The sequence below is a fragment of the Ambystoma mexicanum genome, chromosome 3p, assembly GCF_040938575.1.
Source record: "Ambystoma mexicanum isolate Mex_15411 chromosome 3p, UKY_AmexF1_1, whole genome shotgun sequence".
NCBI lineage: Eukaryota > Metazoa > Chordata > Amphibia > Caudata > Ambystomatidae > Ambystoma > Ambystoma mexicanum.
The window spans coordinates 860723136-860740425 of record NC_090925.1 but is presented as its reverse complement, the minus strand read 5'-3'; the positions used below and the strand labels follow the sequence as shown (position 1 = coordinate 860740425).

Below are 17290 nucleotides of genomic sequence, written 5' to 3'. Positions count from 1 at the left end.
TGGAAGAACCCTGGGATTTTCCTCCCGAGGTCCGAAAGGACGGCCGTCGTTGCTGAAGCATGCCCAAGGCATGAGCCGTCTCAGTGTCCGCCTTGATGGCCTGAAGGGACTCGTCCACAGTCTTCCCGAACAAATTGTCCCTGTCGAAGGGCATGTCCAACACCTTCAACTGAACATCCTGGCGGAAATGAGTAGCCCTAAACCAACCCCGCAGACGAAAGCAAACACTGTTGCCCATTTGGCGGCGATGTCTGTGACCACTGTAATGGCGTGGTCTGATGCCACCTCGCCTTCCTGAAGGATCTCCAAAACGTCGGCCCTCTTGTCGTCGGGAAGGAAGTCCAGGAAGGGAGCGATCTTGAGCCACAGCTCCCTGTTTTAACGCGCCACGAAGGCGAGGGCATTTGCGGCCTTGCTGGTCGTCGCTGCCGACGTGATAACTCTTCGCCCCATGGCATCCAACTTCTTCCCCTCACTGTCCGGAGGGGGAGAAGCTGCTGACAAGGAGACGGCCGAAGATTTCTTCTTGGCCGCCGCAGAAACCAGAGTCTGGGGACAGCTGGGACCGTAAGCACTTGGGCGCAGAGTCCGGACCCCTGTATTTCTTCTCATAACGGTCCCTCTTTGGCGGTGCCGAGGAAGGGTTCTTCATGAGGGACAATCCTTCGCCCCAAATGTCATCCAAGAGCAGGATCGAAAGCACAGTTTTCCTCTTCGCCTTGCGGCGCTGGTAAAGGAAACCCTTGTTCTTATCCTCCTCGGGGACAAGCTGGAACAGCTCCGAGGCCCTCGAGATCATGGCGTGGAACAAGCCTATCTCGACGGTCGGTGAAGATCTGGGCGGCAGACACGGGAGATCCCCCAATCCGCCGTCGTCATCCGTGCCCACCGTCGCAGTGTCTGGATCTGAATCATCCCTCAGGGGTGAGGGAGGTCGAAGGGTAAACTCTCCTCTTCTTGGATGGTGGTTCCCGCGATGGCCGGCGCGAGAGGCATCCTCGTCCAGATCTCCGAGTATAGGGTATGCAGAGCAGTGAGAATGTCCACTGAGATGTCTCCAGGTGGTTGCTGAGGCTGCTGTGACGGAGGCGAGGGTGTTTGTGGCTAAGGCTGGTCCTCCAAGCCCTCAACGCCTTGTTGCTCTTCGTCGTCATCTTCGTCGTCGCCCTAGTCACAATCCTTGCAGTAGGGCCTGCTCTCAATGCATTGTTCCTCCTGGAGGGTCCGGAGGTTGGTAAGCTCCTCCTCAGGGGAGATATCTGAGCCCTGAAGGGCTACGGTGCCCCCCCATTCTCTGTGACCAAGGGAGACTGTTTTGGGGAAATGATAGGCATCATCTTCTCGATGGGTTGAAACAAGGACTCCCTCCTGGCAGGCAGGGATACTCTTGCCTTTGGGTCCGTGCCCTGCGGATCCCCCTCAGCGGCCTTCGCGAGGGACGCCACCACTCCTTCGATGGAAGGGTCCTTCGTCAGATGGACCTGGGCCTTCACAGCCTTAGTCGAGCCTGAGGCATTCACCTTAGGGGGAGGGTCTGATCCCCGCTCCCCCTTGGCCTTCCCAGTAGGGCCTGCTTGGATCTTCTCTAGGAGCTTTCCTGTATGGTCCAATTTCCTCTTCTTACAAGAACTTGAGTGTTGGCTCGTGGTCAAAGGCACCGGAGACGCTGTATTCGCCCTGCCCGCCGTGGAGCCCGTCGCAACGGCGCTCCCGGCGGCAGTGGACTTGCAGTGTTTAGCCTTATGTTGGGCCCCTGTGGGAGGGGCACCCTCAAAGGTCTTAGAAGACCCCTCAACATTCTTCTGGGCAGGGGAGGCATGCTGCCGGGACTCACCCAGAGCAGGGGCCTTGGCCTGCAGCCACTCGTTGAGACACCTGCGTCAGTCGTTCAGCGTGCAGGGTACCATCTCCTGACAAGACGCAGTCATTCTCCACGTGTGTAGAGTCTGAGTACAGGCAGTAAAGGCACAGGGAATGTCCGTCGTCCGAAAAGACATTCGGGAGGCTGCAGCCGGAGCAAACCTTGGAGAGGTGCCGAGTCCTCCTTCTCATCCGCCATGTCCACGCAGCGTAGGGCTTGAAGAAACTTCTGGAATCCTCCAAGAAGAAACTGGCAAAATTCACTCTTGAGGGGCGCTGAAGAATCCAAAAACAGGTCCCCGTTACTCGGAAGGTGCATCGTTGGAGCTTGAGGTTCGATTGACCGAAAAAATAGAGCGAACTCTTAGAAAAATCGTAAAACGCAGTAAAACCTCAAGAGCTACAGCACAAGGACCCCAACACTTGAACGTGCTGTAAAAATCAGAAGATGGGTGCCAGAGGAGGGGCTTAGGTAGAGGGCAGTCATTGGCTGGGGGCAGTATGACCCAGAGATCAGTGATTGGTTGTTAGGAGAAAGACAGTTTAGAAGTGAAACTAAAATGGATTTTTTCTTTAGTGAGGATTCCCAGCCTGACGATGGGGAATATTCATGAGCATGTGAATCCATGCCAGACCCCATGCTGGAGAAGTGTGCCGCCACCAACGCCAATACCTTGGTTAATACCCTTGGAGCAGAGACTACGCCAAAGGGGAGCACCTTGAATTGATAGTGTTGATTTGCTATCTTGAAGCGCAGGACTTTTCTGTGCGCTGGGAACATTGAAATATGAAAGTATGCATCTTTCATGTCCAATGTTGCCATGTAGTCCCCTTGTTTTAGCGGTTGGATTACGTCTTGTAGCGTGTCATGCAATTTTTCTGTGGCTTGACATATGTGTTTGCAGGGTGCAGGTCTAGGATAGGGTGTATTGTAAATACCCTTGTTTACCGAGACGATCTCTATAGTGTCCTTTACTAGCAGTGCTTGGACCTCTTCCAACAGAATGTGCTGTTCCTCTTGCATTGTCTGTCTGTCTAGGTGGGTGATTGGGCGGTGTTCATATGAGTTCTATGCAATAGCTTCTGCTACGGTAGAAAGTACCCACTTGTCTGACGTGACACCCGCCCATGCGTGGATAAAATGACAAATGCGACCTACTACTGGAGCAGCAAGGGAGGGGACCTGGAGCGGATGACATTGATTTGGTGGGGTGAAGCCTCTGGTGGAGGAGAATCTGCCTCTACTTCTCGACCTTTTGTGCCCTCTTTGAACATTTTGAGAGGACTGACATTGCGAGGAACCCCAAGATGAAGCCTGTCTGAAGGGTTGTAGCTAGAGGACTGCTGGGAGTTTTGTCCTCGAAAACTGTGTGCATTAAGGGCACCTCTCTGCACAAAAGGTGTATTAGTTATAGCCGTTCGTGGCACTTAATCAGGGTACCCAGGGTATGCGGCCTGCATGGTCTGCAGTGTCCAGATTATTCTTCAGGGTGCAATTTGCCATCTGCTTACCCTCAGATACGGTTTTTAAAAGCTGTGTTTTAAGGGGCTCTGGGACAGAGTTCATTTGTTGTGCGATTTCGTCCCATTTGTGGCAATTATAACTTAAAAGTGTGGTGTTATTGCGGCTATCCTTTGGTATGCAGCCGAGGAAGCTACCCATCTGCCCAGTGTGTATATTTTCTTGCTCTCTTTGTCAGAAGGTGCTTCGGCAGAGGCTAAGGGGGTGCCCTTTCTCTTTCTTGTGGTTGTCACTACGAGCAAGTCAGGCTTTTATTGACCACTTATGTACAATGGGTCAGAAGGGGCTGCTCTGAACATCTTTTCAATAAGGGTTAACTGCCCTTGTAAGGTTTGGGGAAAGCAAAGAAGACTGAATGCACCTCTGTATTGACTGCAGGAGTGGTATGAACTGTGCTGCAGCCCTCTTATCCCAGAGGATGTCCTCTACAAAGTAATTTTCGACTTGTGCACGTGGGTATCCATTTTAAAATGCTTGGCAGCTTTTAGGAGGAGTTCATTATACTGCAGCTGATTATCCACAGGGGAGTCAGTCACAGGTTGGTCACGATAGTCTGGAGATTGTATGATGTATAAATCATCATCATAATATTAGTCTGCGTTATCTAGGTCCCCTTTGTCTGCTATTGGACCAGGGTCCTGTGAGCCTGAAGTGTCAAATTAGTATAGGTCCTCAGATATATTTTGTGACGTACTAGGCTGGGAAGTGTCCAGGCAGGGTTTTTGGCAGCAGGCTGATTTTTGGCTGCCTCCACTCTATAGGGTCCTTGGGGGCTGGACAGTTGATCAGGGTAAGGATCGAGAAAAATCAACAAAGCTAGACATTCTCATTTCTGCCAAATTGTTCAGGGATCCATTGAGTGGAGCTTCAGAAACTTGTAGGAGCAGGGGTAGGGTAAGCATCTGATGTAGATGGTTATTTATGGCGCATTGCCCCTGAAAGGGTGTCGTTAGGGGCATAATTATCTGGATCCTTTGAAATAGGGGGTTTTGAGGATTGAGTGCTTTTATGTTGTGGACGAGGAGAGTATCCGGGACAAGTTTAATGAGTTCTCTCATTTTGGAATTATTAGGAAGGGCCATTGACGTGTCATTCGGCGCACGCTCGCCATTACCCGAGGGGGGACGAGTAGTGTTGGTGCTTCAGCCGCGCCGGTTGCCGTCTCCGTAGCAGAACCGCCGGCCTGCCTGTTGGATTTGGGGGCTCGCACGCAGGAAATTGTCAGGTCCTGATCACCCTTGGCATCACTTGGAATGCTGCCATTGCTGGAGGCTACCTCCACGTCCATGGGGGCCTCGGCCTGCATGGTGTGATGGGCCCGCGCTTAGTCTTACAGTCCTTTAATGTCTTGGACCGAAAAAGTTTGCAGAACTTGTACTGCTTTTCAGAATGGTCCATGGGGAGGCAGAGGTGAGACACCCTGTGTGAATCCTTCCTAGGAAACTTCCTGTAACAGGAAGGGCAACATTTTGTGTGTTTTTCATAGTATGGAAGGATGTCAGCTCGGCGATGGAAAGGGAAGAATAGGGAAATATGCATTCTTCAAGAGAAATAAATTATGACCTCCCCCCACTCTCCCTAGGTAGGCCACAGTCTAAGTCGTTGAGCCAGTTGAATTAGTTGAAGAATCTGTCCTTGAAAACCGTTGCTGTAGATCTTGCAGTGTACAGCAGTCGAAAAGCAAAGAAAGAGTACATTTAAACTTGTTTAATAAAAGGCGTTAGCCAGAAGAAGGAACTCTGCAACTTGCGTCCAACTACGATGGGGGGTGGGGGGGAAACCATCTGAGGGACCTCGATGCGTGAAGCACCATGGGTACAGGGGCCATCACACTAGGGATAGTATTACTGGCACACCGTGTCGAAATCCCTTTTTGAGTTTCAAAGAAAATAACGTAATACTTTTGCGGGGTGTCCAGTCATTATCTCGAAAACAAAATGTCGAATTACAATAATGTCGAAAACAAAAATGTCGAATTGTTTTTTTTTTTAATTTACATGTTTTTTTGGGGTTCCGGTGGTAACAAAAAGGGGTAAAACAACATAAAAAAAAAAAAAAAAAAAAAAAAAAAAGGGGGTTGGGGGGGGAACCCCCCCATTTCGAATAAAAATCAACAAAAAAAAGAAATTCGACATTTTTGTTTTCGACTTTATTTTTTCGACATTATGACTTTCGACATATTTGTATTTGAGATTATGACTATAAACCACTCTGCGGCTACCACTCGATGTCAGCCTATTTATAGCATGTGATCCAAGCAGATCCATAAGCCTCAGAAATAATACATATCTTTGTTTCGTATTAACTGCGTAGCATAAGGTTTCCCTTGAATCTTCCTTACATTCCGTTCTGCCCGCTACCTTCTTTCCGGAGGCGGAACGTATTCTGAAGCCTTCTTTCTCGGGGTCTCCCTTTCAACTGCTGGAATGCCAGTAGCATTTCATCTCTGGCTTTCGTTTACTCGCTTTCTCGTGTCTTCTTGCGTGTCAGGGTGCTTGTTCACATGCCCGGACGTACTGCAACCTCAGTTGCCAGCGGTATTGGTGACGTTCTACAGACTGCTGTCCAACCCAGATTTCTCGGTGGTCTCGCCACCACCTATGGTTGGGCTTCTGCCCTGCCAGTCTCTTGGGTTACGAGTTTGCTGAAACTCTGGCAACCCATGTAACAATTGAAAGCGAGTTTGTAACTCGCGCGTTTCCCGGTTGTCTAGTATATCCAACTTGAGCGAGTTCCTCATGGGAACGGGAGTCCATGTCACCAAAGGGGAAGTGTCACACGGCGAGGTACCACTTGCCGCTACCCCTATGGAGGGTATTGCAGAGAAGGCTCACCACCCTAGCCTCAGGGCGTGGTGAGGAGGCTCCCCATTGGAGAAAAAGGACAAATTCCCTTGATTCATCACAGCGTTCTGCTGGAAGCTGGCTGACCCTATTCTTAAGCACCACAACCAACAAACTAAATCCTGCGTCTGTAAGTGACCTAGGCACCTGCAACGTCTGTGCATCAATTGAGGGTACCAAGCACAGAAGACTGTGTCCCCACCCCCTATCCACCCCCCCAATTAATGCAGAACCTTAGCAGTGGGTCTCCTCGATTACATGGGCATAAAGTCCTGCCCCAAAACTATTCTTTCCCGACATTGGTCAGTTGAGGCCTGGTCTAGGATCCCTTCCTAGGCAGGGCCATCTTAAGCACTTTTGGGGCTCGGGGCACAAACACCTTTGGAGGCCACCTCCACCAAACCGAAGGAATTCTGGTTGCACCCCCTCGTTGAGTTTACAACCCATAGCCTGATATGCTGCCTTGCAGTGACCAAAATAAGCTTATGTACAACCTTTCAGTCCCATTAGCCTCTTCATTCTTGCTGTAATCTGCACAAGCAAGTAGCATTTCAAGGCCAACATTAGCAGTTCACAACCAGGGTACTTGTGTTCTAGCTTAGGTACAGGACACTTAACATATGCCACGAGACAGTAGACTGGCCTTAAACTAAATGCAGGACACATGAAAAGGGTTCCATGTCATTTCATCGCCTGCTTTTACATCGCCAGGCTTTTAAATGTGCACATTCTGTAGAATGTGTTCATGGTTTTTTTTTTTTCTTGGGAGGTTGGGAGGGGGGGGGGCAGACTTATTTTTTTACTATTGCCCACCCACCCAAACCCTTATTTGCCCTTTCCCACCCCCCCTAAAAAATTCGATGACCACATTCGATGGAATGTGCACAGTTAAAAGACTGGGGATGTAAAAGCAGGCGATGAAAGGACGTCATACCATGCAAAGAGTGCACATAATCCAGAATGAAAGTGTCAATATCCAGACAGACCTATATTAGGAGAGGGCATGTATGTTTTTCAAGCAGTGTTGGCATTAGAGAGTAAAGAAACAAGTGGCAGTGGTGTGCAATATATTAATATTCACTACTATCCCTATTATAGAGGAAGCAACACTAGAGCCAGTGAAAGCATGAGTGAGGTTTTTTTGAAGATCATATCCTGGGAACTAAATCACTACGAAGGGTGGCAATTTTAAAAGATCTGGGGACTGTCAATTTTGACAGGTTAGTCAAAACGACATTAAATGTGATACCCAGGATCACACTTTGGGAAAAGGGGTGATATTGGGATGTGCGCCCATTCTGCAATTTCTACACTTTACCACATTGTTTCCTGCTCTTGAAACTAAAATAATCCAATTTTACAGAAATGACTTTGAAAGTACACAAATCGCATAACCCAACATGACAGTTTTGTAAAACACAATGTTATTGAAGCAAATTTTTCAAAATGGGAATAATTCGAGCTTTGTCTCACACATAAATTGAAGTATATAAGTACCAGCACACTAATTGTTGTGTTTCCTTTTTTATTTTAAAGCTTTAAACAGGCCCGAAAAAAAAAAAAAGCTGCCTTTGTGCCAAATGTGCAGACCTATGCCTGCGATATGTGGTGCGTTCTCTTCGGTCTAGAACCCCTTCCACTCACATTGCCTACATAAAAATAAAGATCAGGTAATGGGATAAACAATGCCACCAGTTTGTGAGAAGGCAAACCTTTTCACAGAAGACAATAAAGTAATGTCATTGATTTAAAAAGATTAGTCCAGGATCAATTTATCATCCACTGGCAAAGACGAGATACAAGCACGAACGCTTTGGTTCGACAGTCTTGAATGTGAATATAGAATCACTTCAGAGACCAACACTTTATGGTCATCATAAGCCTAGGTGGCTGCCTAGGTTTTACAACTCCCCATATGAACACAATTTCTAAAACGTCTGCATACTGTTATGCTAGTTTTTATATCAACCACTGTCTACTGCAAGTACATTGCAGATAATAGCACCTGTTGTGCTACAAAACAAAGTACATATACATGCAGCTTTATTGGCTTCAGTCAAAGGAAAGGCTGAGCCGGCCTTGCTGGAACTTTGTTTTGTAATCTTGCATATGAAAACAGATTTCTGCAATGAGTGCTTAACACACTGAATAATCTTCGCAACCATCACAGCACTCAAATTTATAAATATTTAATTTTAACTTTGGCTACGGCACCTGGTCAATAAAAATTCCAACAAACGTGAGAAAACTACACGAGTTGTGCTGTAGTGGACACACAAAATATATATACCACAGTGAACACAAAGCATTACAGGGTGAATTGATCAGAGCAGAATGTACTTGTCGACAACAGACGGGCAATAGGTTTAGAGCCACAGTAGTATGCCATCAAATATCCTGATGTGTGCTATTTAAGTTAAGTAACCAATGGAAACCGACTTTCTTAGATCAGGAAGTCTTGTGGGCCCCCACCCATACAAGCTCTGGGACCTGGGAAAGGGCCCCTTCTGCCCTCCCATAAAGGCATCTCTGTTCCTTGGCCTATCCTGGTAAATGGGATTTATTGAGTTCTTCTGAAGTTGAACCCTACTAGAGTTGGGGCCAAGGGCCCAGAAGTCACTAGTTCTACAATATGCACCTCAGAAGAGGGTTTACTATGTGACTAGCAAAGAAGAGCTGCCAAAGCCATCAGGTGCAGGCAATTGTGCCAGAAGTGGAAAAAAGGAAGTTTTGACAGGTTTCCCTCTTAATCCCACCACTCTAGGACAAGCCCACGTGGGGCATTCTTCACAAGACCACCACTGATCTTAGTCAGGCAAGGGACAGATAGGGTTCGGAGTTTACACTCACTCAATCCTATGGAGGGTGGGTAGTATTATGCAAACTCACCCCCCTTACTCAGAGTTCTTCAGCAATGACCTCTGAATGTGCTGGGCCGGTGCCCAGTCATTAATTTGAAAACAAAAGGATGGAATGTCTTTTTTATGTATTATTTTTTTTGGGTTTTGGTATAGGTAAAAAGAATGGTTTTTGGCCCAAAAACAGGGGATGGGGCGGGGGTGGATGGTGGGACCCCCCCCCCTTAAAAAAAATAAAAAGCATTCAGTCTTTTTTTCCCCGTCCTTTTGACTCGAATGTATTGCATTCGATCCTTTTGTTTTCGAGTGGGCCGTTGGGCCCACTTAAATCCAGGCTTTGTCTGATTAAGGCAGGTGAAGAAGTCACTTTCAGCTTCAGGATTGGATCTGGCTAATCAGCAGTTCAGGGCTTCGACAAGACCATTCTGGACAATCCCCATGGCATGGTAAAATGGAGACTCTACAAAGCAGGCAAACACAGGAGACATTGCGATCAGGCGGCGATGGGCGTTCCTCGAAGCAGAACAATGGATCAGGCCCTGTACGGCTTCTCTTTTCCCAAGAAGGCTGAAACTACAGGGAAAGGTATCGAGCTCCACTAGCCGAGTCCCAAGGCTGAATACGGAACAGCAGTCGCTGCAGTGAGGAAGCCCAAAACAGAGCTGGTCATTTCACTGGGTCGTCCAGGGACACTTTCGAAGGCTCAACAGGCAGGATCCTCGAGAAGGGATCGGGACTGACTGTTCCTCCCCCTGTCCCCCCCAGTCCAGGTGTAGAAGCCGCGATGGGGGCCTTCTGGAGATATGCAAGAAGGAGCAGGGCTACACCGTAAATTGGCTTGAGGCAATGCTGGTCAGCTGCAACACTCATCCGCTGGTCATCAGTGGGCTAGACTTCTTCGTAGGGATCTTGTCTCCAACGATCTGTCAAGTGACTGCAGTAGAAGCCCTTTTATCTAGGATTTGGACTATCATTGCCCCCAGGCCAACCAATAGGGAGGATCTGCACCAAACTAGCAGGGGGTGTCCACTTATGGACAGCCTCTGGCCACATCTGCCCAGCAACAGACACCTTGGCTTAGTGTGTACTGGGTCCAGACAGACCCAGCTCCCACATCCAATCACATACACAGACCATCGTTTCCCCGGAAAGGGCTTCCCATATGAGGTGTTAAGAGAAATCTTTCCTTTTGCAACTTTCCCTCCATGGTTTCTATGCACCAGCCGCGCCGCCCTTTTTGCTTTGTTTTTAACCGGTTCTGATTTTTTGAAGTGAAGTAAAGCCTTCAGCTTCACTTCCCCTGCCGTTTGCTCATTTGTTACAGGGAAAACTGAGCAGTACTTTCGACTATCAGTACTGGAAACAAAGTTTCCCTTTTATGGTTTACATTTTTGTAACTTTTTAACATTCACAAAGCATCTTGCAATGCAACAGGGATACTTTTGCATGACCCTAACCTTTTACACTTGGGATTTTTCGTTACTTTATGTGTGTCTAAAGACAAGCAAGTGGCAGCAATTCAATTTTTACCATGTCTGTTATTTCTATTGTGCACATTTGAGTTTACCATTTAAGGCTACTAACCGAGGCTAGTGCCTTAAAATGGCCACACAGGACAGGAAATCCCATAGAAAGTCATGTACTTGCCAGGCAAAGCTGCTGCTTTAGCAGGCTAGTGCTGCCTTTGTGGGTACCCAGCAGGTGGGTTGGACTGTCTAGTTCCACTCCATATCTGTTGTGCAAGAGAGTCTGGGTGGGGGGGTGAGGGTCTGAGTGAAACCAATAGTTGTCCCTGATTGAACAACTACTGGCTGTTTTAATGGTGCAAATCCTTACCATTGGTGGGCTTGGTCTTGCTACCAGGCTGGATTTTGGATAAGAAGGGGACTACTGCAGCCATATCTTCAGATCAGCATTGGAACCAGGAATCCCCTATAGACAAAAAGCCGACTGAAGATCCAAAGACAATCCTTGAAGAGGCCCAGCATCCCGTCCTGCATCTGGCCCGGTGAAGCCCTGATGAACTACCTGATCCGCGAAGGTTCTGTGCATTGCTTCAACCCTTGGACCCTTGGACCGGTAGGACCAATCAGTCTAAACATGTTCAAGCATCTAGCCGTCCTAAGCCTTCGGAAGAGTCCCTGGACCACCCAGTGGACTGTCCAGCTCTCCAGTGGGCTACCTCGCTACAACTGTCACTGTTCCGGGTTTGCACTCAGAACTTTGGTGGTTGCTAGCTTCTGGTTAAGTCGCCTTTTTGCTGAATTTCAGCATCCCAGCTTGAAGTGATCCTGTCCTGGAAAGACATCTGCAACCACGACTGGAAAGATGCCTGCAGTCATCAGTGTGTGGTGGCTGTCACTGAAACTCTGCTTCCCCCATCCTGTGAAGTGTCCTGAAGAGGGCTGCCCTGGTGAATCTTGCATTTCTCCATCGCCAAACGTTGCACTCCACTCCAGGACCCGAACAGAAGAATGCTTGCACCCACTCCTCTTGCGCAACTCTCACCGGACCAAACGGAGGGAAATCCAACCGCCAGCAACCCTCAGATGGCCCATCAAAACATCTGGGAGAATCGGAGTCAGGGGGGTAAGTAAACGCAAAGCATTCGTCTCCCCTGTCCTCCATATGATAACATTGAGAACAAGTCTCTTTATACTCACATTCCATTCCATTGCCTTTTGGTCATCAAACCTGGGTAGTACCATCTGAAAGATAAGAACACATTTTACTTAACTAGCAACTTTGTTGCATCTCTTCCTTTGCACAATTACCGACACCTGCTACAGATGCATTCTGGGGAAAAGCATTGTGGTTCCTGTGACTTATTGATTTAAGTCATTGAATGCATTTTAAGACCCTATGGTGACTGTATATATGTTTGAGTGTTGTGCAATATTATCATGTTGGTTTGTTAGAAACCTAGAATGAATATAGTATATTTATACTTTTCTCTAAATTTAATTATTGTGTGATTCATTGTGCGGATTCATTGTGGACCCCTGACCTCACTCACTCTGACAATACCCTTGAAGGCTCTGCACGTTTACCTTGATCGGGTTTTGGCTAACCTCTGAGTTCCCTGTTCACTATAACTAGGGTGGCTTCCTAAAATCTGTACACCAATTCTAGAAATCCATTTTAACACATGGAGATTCCAGACCCAAAAGGCAGGAAGAATGCCAAGTCACCAAACAGCCAAATTGTAGGCGGAAATCTCATGGCACAGCCCTTTTAGAGTATATGGGTAGCTGGACACATTGTGTCTAACACAAAATGTACAACGAAAGTGTAAGGCAAAATGACCCAACTGCACTTAACGGCAATGTGATGTGTGCAGTTTAAAAACAATAACTCCATAAAGGAAGATCGTCTCAGTATTGATCTAGTCATAGGGACTGATCAGTCTCCCCGTAAAAAGTGAGCAAAAGCAAGCAAAGTAAAGCAGAGGGCTTTACTTACCTCCAAAACCTCACGTCAGGATTCAGATAATAGCTAAAAGATAGACTGTCTCATTGATGTCTATAGGAGAAAAGCAGCAAAACAAAAAACATGTTTCCAAACACCCTGCAAAGAGAAGCGATAGAAAAAGAATGAATGAAAGAGAGAAGTGAGAAAAGAGGGGACGAGAGAAGGAGAGGAGAAAGAAGATAGAAGTTCCTTACGAGTAAACCTCCATGATTGTCCACAAAGAAGCTAATACAGGGTCTAAACCAGACGAGCTATTAGGGCAGACCACCCCTTGCCTATTCCCAAACAAACCCAGAGATACCTACTGGTCCACTTTTATCATGCCCCAAAGTGCAAGTATGTGCTGTACTGCATCTACTATGATGTACCATGTTCAGAGTTCCCAAACTTGGAATGCCTACCAATAATCATAAGCAAAGGGGAAATCCTAACCCAACTATAGAGAATCCTTGGACAACAGGTGGGGTAACTTGAAGGGAGAAGCCCAACTCCCTTCCCCTCCAGCAGTAGAGAATTTAATGGAGAACTCGGACAGCTGTAGCACTTCTACAGATAAATGCTTCAGATCCCATCCCAAAATCTGTTTTCCCTGCTGGGAAACTTAACAGAGGCTTTCATATCCACCCCTACCCCCGATGGTTTTCTAATCACTGGACAACCACAAAACTCTCCAGTGCAGAGGGACACCCAAAAGGAAGGAAGGGGTGCAGGACTGCAATCAAACACCAACTCCTCCTGTGTAAACCAAGGAAAATAAAATGGTGTGTGCCTTTTAAAGACCTTCCCTATACTAGAAAACTCCAGATTCTATCATTACACAGAACCCTAAAATCAATGGAGTGATGCCTGCTGGTAACCAATTCATAAATCTGCTTTAGTCAATGGGTGGATAGTGAGGACTGAGTCCAAGCGCCACAGTCAGTGTTTTTGGGCTGGATGCTGGAAAGCAACATAGCAGGAAATATGCTTGAACCCCAGAAGATGAGTCGGCACTAGAGAGGGGGAGCACCTCCTAAACCCCAGAAAAGCGGAAGAACACTTGCGCACACAGTAATAAGAGAACATCTAAAACGTCAGAGGTGGTACAGCCCCACTGGTCCCTAGAGGGGACAAAACCTGTGCAATAGTACGAGCAGGAGAGCTTCATTCCTGCAACTTTGTTTTATGCCTTTTGTTGTCCATCTCCAACCCTTGATCCCAAGGACTACTTTCCTGAAACACTTAGGCTACAACCATACGGAGCTCATTCCCATGCACCATTCTTGCATCTTAAATGTATTTAATAAAAACCATTGAACATTACTTCAGGAGCTGTGCATTCCTTTGGCCTTTAGATCGTTCCCAAACACATTGGGATAGTGGATAGTATGACAGGGATGCACGCCCCTGTTTACGCTAATCCTTTACTTTTGCAGTAAAATGCTTTTAATAGACGAGATTAAACAATAGAATGACATACTATGCATAGCACAGGAATGTAAAATGCACAAGCAGCAGAAAAGCAACTTTATGAAGACATTTCGCGTATTCTTACTGGGTTATGCATTGCAAAATTATGTGAAGCAGATTTGTGCTATATATCACAAAGCAAAATAGTTTGAGAATATCAGGGTCTCATTTTCTGAGACTAAGCAATGCATGCAGGTCTGAACTGGAAGCTAAGCAAAGAATAGCTATCAGGATCTCATTCTCATGCTATGACACTATGCATAGTTGAAACAGAGTATAAGGCAAATGCTGTGTTGCATATCTCAGCTCATTACAGGAGTGCACAACAATGTGCAGGATTTAAATGCCAAGTGCTGCTCCTGCTGTGTTACAAAGGCACTCACCTCCTTTTCAAAGATGGCCTGATGCTTCTTGGAGAGCTTATCGGCTTCAGCACTGAAGTTGCTGCGGTGTGCCTCCAGTTCTTTGTCCAGCCGCAGCTGGTGTTCGTCCAGTTCTGCCTTTAGCTTGTTTTCGAGTGCCATCAGCTGCTTCTGGTGCTGCCGTCGCATTCGTTTGTAACCAGTCATCTGCTCCCGTAAGGCAGAGTCCTGTTCATGCTCTTGTATCTGTCGAGTCACCTGAGCAAGAGACGGTAATAGACATTAAGCAACCAGGGTAAAAGAGGGATGGAAAGTTATATAAATGTAGTTTTTGTTCAGCATCATGGGAATAAGTAGATTCATAACAGGGACCATATGTCCAACTCTGACCAATAAAACATCTCAACTTAAATTATTAAGACAGAAAAACTAAAATAAATACAATTTGGCCTTTGGCTGCAAAGTTAATTGGGTGATGCATGGCCCTCCAGTGTTCTGTAGAATCCCAGTGACAGTCGTATTTGTAGCCAATTGAGATGCAAATAATTTCTCAGTGACACGGAAACTAGGCGTTGTCGATTTTGAATATGGTGAAAAAACTTGTGAAAAACTTTTCTCCTTGCCATCATGTGAATATTATTCAAAAAGGCAGACATAAGAGTGACAAGCAGTTTCCTCTTTAAAAGGAGCCCTCGTAGGGGTGTGGCCAAGGCAGCTGAGTGAGATGTGATCGCTCAGAACTCCTGGCTCAGCTGCGCGCTCGCCCCAGCTGGGGCTCTAGCGTTCATCAATATGGTCCTAGTAACCGGTGGACCCATAGGAAGACAGCTTGAACCCAGTCCCCCCCCACCCCCCATGTACCGCACAAAACATTGAGTGAGTGTTGGCAATAAAAAGGATTTGGGGTTTTTATTGCACATCATTATGTGGTAATAAACAAAAACAATCATACTCGTAATAACCCTCAACCTAATGTGCACCTTTGGGCACAAGAGGTCCTGAGGTTGCGCCCTCTGGCCTGTGCCGCCTTGTTTATACCACGACAGTGTGCGCCCCATACGGTGCCCTGTCTTTCTTCTCCTTCTCTCCCTTTAACTTGGGTGGGAGGGTTTTGGGAAAAGAAAAAGTACTCTGCGTAAGCAAGGTACTTGTTTGGGGCTCCGTTCAGAGTCCCAAACTGAATTGTAGTTTCTTGCTGCAAATGCAGCTCCTTATATTGGTCCAGGCGCTGGCCCGGGGCTTTGTTCTGCCTGTGTGGGGGCTGTGTTGTCCAGCCCCCAGCCAGCTTGCACTGGCGGCATGTTGCACACTGAGGTGCTTCTTTTGTTGCTGGCTACCCGTTTCCTGCCTGCCCTGGGGTGCTTAGCACCTCCTTGGTATGCTAGCCAAGGTGCTGCTACCACCTTGTCCTTCCTCCTGCCTGGCTCCAGGAGTCTGAGACAACAAAAGGAGTGGCAGGAGAGGGAGCGGGGGTTGCGCACAGCCAAGGTGTCCTGCCCCCTCTCCCTATCCTGTCTTTCATGGGGCATGGGTTACTAGGGCCCCGCTTTGGAGCTGCGGGGTTCCCCCTACTCAGTGCTGGCTACAAATGGAGGAGCAGCGGTGACACGACAGAGGTCCTGGGTCACCCCTTTGCGAGTCCCATGACTGCACGATCCAGATGAAACCTTAAACACAGAGGGCGGGCCCAGAGCCCGACCTAAGGAGCGGCAAAGGTGGACAGCAAGTAGGTGGATTTCCCACTGGTCGCATAGGCTGAGTAGTGTGGGCTCCCCTTGCTCCCGTTACCTGACCCCTACCTGAAAGAATAACGTAGCAGACCATTTTTGTTTGTGGAAAATTTGTAGGCCGTAGGCAATTTATTTTCTTGCAGAAAATACATAATACATACATATATCACATAATTTGCTTTTGGGCACATTGTGTCCAGTCTGGAGATGCCCAAGGCTTCTCCTCCCAAGTCTTTGTTACCCTTGGGCATCCGTTCCTGGGGACATGTCGCCACACCTGAGTGGGTGTTACCACAGCCGCTTAGGTGCCCCCTAAAAGCCTTTCTATTTGCAGCCCCGCTCCTCCAGTGCCCTAAAGATGACCGTGTTTTATGAAGTGGAGCCCTGTGCTCTTACAATACTTCTCCACTGTTTTATTTAATTTCTTTCATGCTGTCTCGATTGACTGCCTCCGATGCACCCCGTACCAAATTCTTTGCGCTATTATCTCCGACAAAGATTTCGGTCTTCCACCAACTGTGTGCTATGCTGTGCAGGGACTTGCAAATATTTCTCTGTAATTCTCCCCTATTCGTGCTGACCAAATCGTTCCCCCCGAGGTGTATAACCAGGTACTGCTTCGGGGGGGGTGGGGGGGCGGGGGGGGGGTGTCCCTGAAGCCGATCAGGTCCGACAACCTGTTGTGAATGTCCTCCCAGTGCATCCCCGGGAGGCCCCACCAGGATGTGATTGTGGCTTTGAAGTGGAGTCCTTGCTTCACTTCCTCATTCCACCTGCCTGCCCGTGTCACGAAGGAGTGCCCAACTATTCATGCAGATTTGTAGGGGGTCGTCTCTGTGGAGATGGGGGAGATAGAGTGTTCATATCAGTTCCTCTCTGATGTACTTTTTAAAACATTGTGATTTCCACCCCCCAATCTTTTTCACAACTTTTGCTCCTAGGCCCCCTGTCCACGCCAAGGTTGCTGCCCCTATCCTGAATGAGTGTGTACCAAACTCGGCTGGGTCCCATCCTGCTTTGGCTACTGCTGGTTTCAATACCGCTTGAAACTGGTACCTGCTGAGTGCACTGCCATTCCTATGCATTAATAGTTGCCCGCCGACCTCTGGACGGATATCTAAGAATTCTTGTGTGATGCATCTGGGACAGTGGTCCTTCTCTATGATGCAATTGAGCTCTATTGCTCTCCCTTTAC

The 17290-nt window shown here is 47.6% G+C and overlaps 1 protein-coding gene across 4 annotated transcripts in view; it reads right to left on the bottom strand.

Moving 5' to 3' along the window:
* Window positions 1–17290, bottom strand: part of LOC138581009 (serine/threonine-protein kinase TAO2) — a 1567916-nt gene that overhangs the window by 660782 nt on the left and 889844 nt on the right. For 3 of the 4 annotated variants that reach the window (XM_069652009.1, XM_069652010.1, XM_069652011.1), the window contains exons 14-15: window positions 14387–14623; window positions 11747–11791 (exon numbers count right to left, since the gene is read on the bottom strand). In XM_069652009.1, coding sequence (XP_069508110.1) covers window positions 11747–11791; window positions 14387–14623 — 282 coding nt within the window. The remainder of the gene's footprint in view (window positions 1–11746; window positions 11792–14386; window positions 14624–17290) is intronic. The other variant, XM_069652012.1, reaches the window with a different exon arrangement.